General features: G+C 36.7%; 1 protein-coding gene across 1 annotated transcript in view; it reads left to right on the forward strand.

The window, feature by feature from the left end:
- The window catches only part of LOC117124237 (arylsulfatase B-like), a 15,415-nt gene extending 11,673 nt beyond the window's left edge, over positions 1-3,742 (forward strand). The window contains exons 3-7 of the mRNA XM_033270389.1: positions 1,414-1,607; positions 2,122-2,329; positions 2,689-2,938; positions 3,100-3,281; positions 3,429-3,742. Of these exons, the coding sequence (XP_033126280.1) occupies positions 1,414-1,607; positions 2,122-2,329; positions 2,689-2,938; positions 3,100-3,281; positions 3,429-3,718 (1,124 nt within the window). The 3' untranslated portion in view covers positions 3,719-3,742. The remainder of the gene's footprint in view (positions 1-1,413; positions 1,608-2,121; positions 2,330-2,688; positions 2,939-3,099; positions 3,282-3,428) is intronic.
- Positions 3,743-3,744: the final 2 nt, after the last annotated feature.

Raw genomic sequence — 3,744 nt, forward strand, 5'->3', positions numbered from 1 at the left:
AACACTACTGTGAAAAGATTTGAAAACACTAATTAAAAAGCTGGCCATATTTTTACGGTTACATTTTCAAATTGTTCCATGGTTAATTTCTCACTTCCAGTAGCTTGCTTTTGAATTTAACTGACTCGAAGTCGCTGTCGTCGTTGTTTTCGGAATTTTATAAAACTTGTAAAAACAATTTGTTTGCTCTCATTAACAGTCAAGAAATGTTTGTTAAGATTGACTCCCTCAAAGTTTGACGTAATTCTTATTCCGTGGTGAATTCTAATTAGACGCGGCTAATTGCCAAAATTTCAATACTTGAAACAAGCGTGTTGTAATGATAGTGCTTTATGTTAATTACTATGTTATTTCCGGGGTTATTTCCATCTTAATTGATGTTCACATTTTCTCTGGTTTTTTTTTTTTTTTACTTTCTCTCTCAATCTTCACTTGTAGGGTTAGAATTAAGTTAAGCAAATTAATGTAATTGCTGGTTGGTAACTAAAACTGCGGTGACTTCATAGTCCAGACTCAATAATGTCCGGTGCTTGAGACGAAGTAAATTGGTCGTTCAGAAACTAATAAGTATGCTTACTTGTCCAAGTGGACGGTTCCGTAAAGCCCCGCCCCCGATTTTGTTGCTAAGGGGGAAAAAAACTACAGTATAAACGCAAACTAACATTATTTTTGGGATATATGCATATAAGTTATTGAATAACAAGGTCTGATATAGTCAGGTTTTGTAGACATTCCTATGGTGGAAAGGTCAAGTAGGCAAAAGATGTCATGGTAGACATGTTAATTTCTTGACTGGTGGTTTACTAAAAAGAAATAACCTAACTGGAAAATTTCGATCAGGATGGGTGAACGTATCTACTGCTGTGGTGTTTCTGTAGCTCAATGACTCAAAAATTAAAATATCTCCTTTTATTTTTCTTTTTATAGAATGGGAATAACTAGTAATAGGTTTATCTGTGGAGAAAAATGAAAGAAAATGTCTAACATGAAGGAAGTATATAGCTTTAATCCACAGCTAGTCTTTAAAACATGTTCTAACATTTCACGTTTACAAATGTGCGATCTCAGTATCGTACGTACCAAGTGCTCTATTGGTTCGATTATATTTATTCATATAACCCATCATTATTAACATTTCCTTTCAAAAAACTGATGTAAATTGGATATACATGTCTTCAGTGTGTGTAATGTGCTGCCAAAAAATTGCAGAAAGAATGAAGCACAGATTTTAAGATAAAACGACCTGTCATTTTCCCATAACTCATTCAAGTTCGTTTTCTCAAATTATCAGCATTGTAGCTTTGCAGCTAACTGGCCAATAGTACATAGAAAATATATGTAAAAAAATAGTCCTGTGTCTATAAGGCTACAATGACTACTGTTGATAGTGTATCTGTGTTGTTTACATAATAGGATTCCTAACTGGTGCAGAGGATTTTTATACACATGAAAGTGATTATCTGTTCCCTGGAAAACGTAAGCTGTGGAAAGGATTCGATTTAAGGGAAGATGATGATAATATTGCATGGAATTATCAAGGGTTTTACTCTACTCATCTGTTTACCAAAAAGGCACAACGAATCATAAAAAAACACGATCCAGCCAAGGTAAATAAAATGTGTTTTAATGAAACAAATTCTCTATTCTATCAACGCAAACGTTTTAGAAACGTTTAAAAAATTATACAAGGTATGATAGAAATGGTGCCTATGCGCAAGAAATTGGTAGAGAAATTTTCGAGGGCAAATGAAGTTACGTCCTTTAAAACGCAACATCATCGATCTATCTCTGAAAAGCCGGGCATCACTGCGCCCGACGGTCGTTGGCCGACGCGATTCTATGGAGATTTGCAACGCGACGACGCGCGCCTAAATGATCGTTTTTAATGACGATCCGTTCAGGCGACCACCGACGACAATCAGCAGACGGCGTCGCCTCGTGTAGCGCTCACATGAAGCGGAGTTGGATTCGTCATGCGACGGTCGTACTACCGTCGTACGACGCAGTGAGTGCCCGGCTTTTCAGAAATAGACACTATCGCCAAAATTAACCACCAAATTAGCCACCTCAGCGACCAGATTACCTAATTAACACACTGTTATACTTTTTTTTTTTGTGTAGCCACTGTTTCTTGTCGTGTCCTTCCAAGCCGTCCATGGACCGCTACAAGTTCCAAAAGAGTATTTAAAACCATATAAATACATAAAAAATGAAAAGAGGAAAATTTATGCTGGAATGGTTTCGTGTATGGATGAAGCTGTAGGCAACGTAACAAAAACGCTAAAACATACTGGATTGCTGGAAAATAGCGTCATCGTATTTACTACAGGTAAATTCTTACACACCGTTCAGCAACCTATGAGTTGCGACCTAATGTTAGGGTCGCAGAATTTGTTTAATGGGTCGCATTATCTCTTTAGATAGTGGAAAATATACCTAATACTAACGACAGTAAATAAACGTTCAAAAAAAGTATGGCATATGCGTCAGTTTACTTTTGTAATACGTGTGTTATCAATAGTTCCATGTTAAATAATATAGGTTTTATCAACACATTTGCACTTCACGTATGATGGCAACTTAAAAGTTTTAGTTTTGTTTATTTCAATGAGTTTGGCTTTCAGTTGAAAATCATAACGAAATTTGTCTCGTAAATTAAATGTGTATCTCTTAAAAATATACTTTCAGATAATGGTGGTAGACCTCACTTAGGAGGCTACAATTGGCCACTACGAGGAGGGAAGAGTTCGCTATGGGAAGGTGGTCTTCGAGGTCTTGGGTTTATACATAGTCCTTTGCTGCCACCAAGAGTCAGAGGAACTGTTAATGACAATCTAATGCACGTCAGCGATTGGTTTCCAACTTTGGTAGAAGGTGCTGCGCATGGCTCCGTCGGAAAGCTGGAATTAGATGGATTCAATATGTGGCCAGTCTTGAGGTAAAAATGTGCACGTTAGAGAAATCTCTTTAAGTTTGATATTTATAGTAGGTTTTGGTGACGACGTTGAAAAGGACTACCTATCTAACTAAACTGTTTAATTTATTTGCCTTATTGTATATACGTTGTACATTTATATTTGTTTTCATTCGAATTTTAAGTGGTGCGACAAAGACGTCGCCAAGGAAGGAAATCCTACATAATATAGATCCTTTAAGCCGACAGCCACGTTCTCAACGAGGACTACAAAGTAGGCAAAGGAAACGTTGGCAGAAGTACTTTGATACAAATATTCGGGCGGCTATCAGATTCGGCAAGTGGAAGCTTATAACTGGGCAGCCAGGTAAGTGATGGCACCTGTAAAGATCCAGCATGCCATGAAAATTTACAATTTTCAATATATATATATTACAATATAACAATTTTTAGTGTATTGCATTTGGTTTTAAGAATTGTGTATGTTTTGAAATGAAGTCACTTTTCTTCACAGGTGATGGATCGTGGTATATTCCGCCAGAATTGTACAAGAACAACAAGCCAATACGATCAAAGGATGATAAAATTAAACGTCTTTGGTTATTTAACATTGCAGTGGACCCAACAGAGACTATAGATCTCAGTCGTAAACGTCCAGATATAGTGAGCATGCTGTTGAAACGACTGTCATATTATCATAAGCATTCTATACCGCCAACATTCCCAAAGAATGATGTAAAGGCTAATCCAAAGCTATACAATCAAACTTGGACCGACTGGAGTTCAAGAAAAGCAAAAACTTGACAGATAATTAGCGTGAACACAGATAT

The sequence above is a fragment of the Anneissia japonica genome, unplaced genomic scaffold (genome assembly GCF_011630105.1).
Source record: "Anneissia japonica isolate Jap-2015-1 unplaced genomic scaffold, ASM1163010v1 scaffold287716_len795978_cov209, whole genome shotgun sequence".
In the NCBI taxonomy this organism is placed as follows: Eukaryota; Metazoa; Echinodermata; class Crinoidea; order Comatulida; family Comatulidae; genus Anneissia; species Anneissia japonica.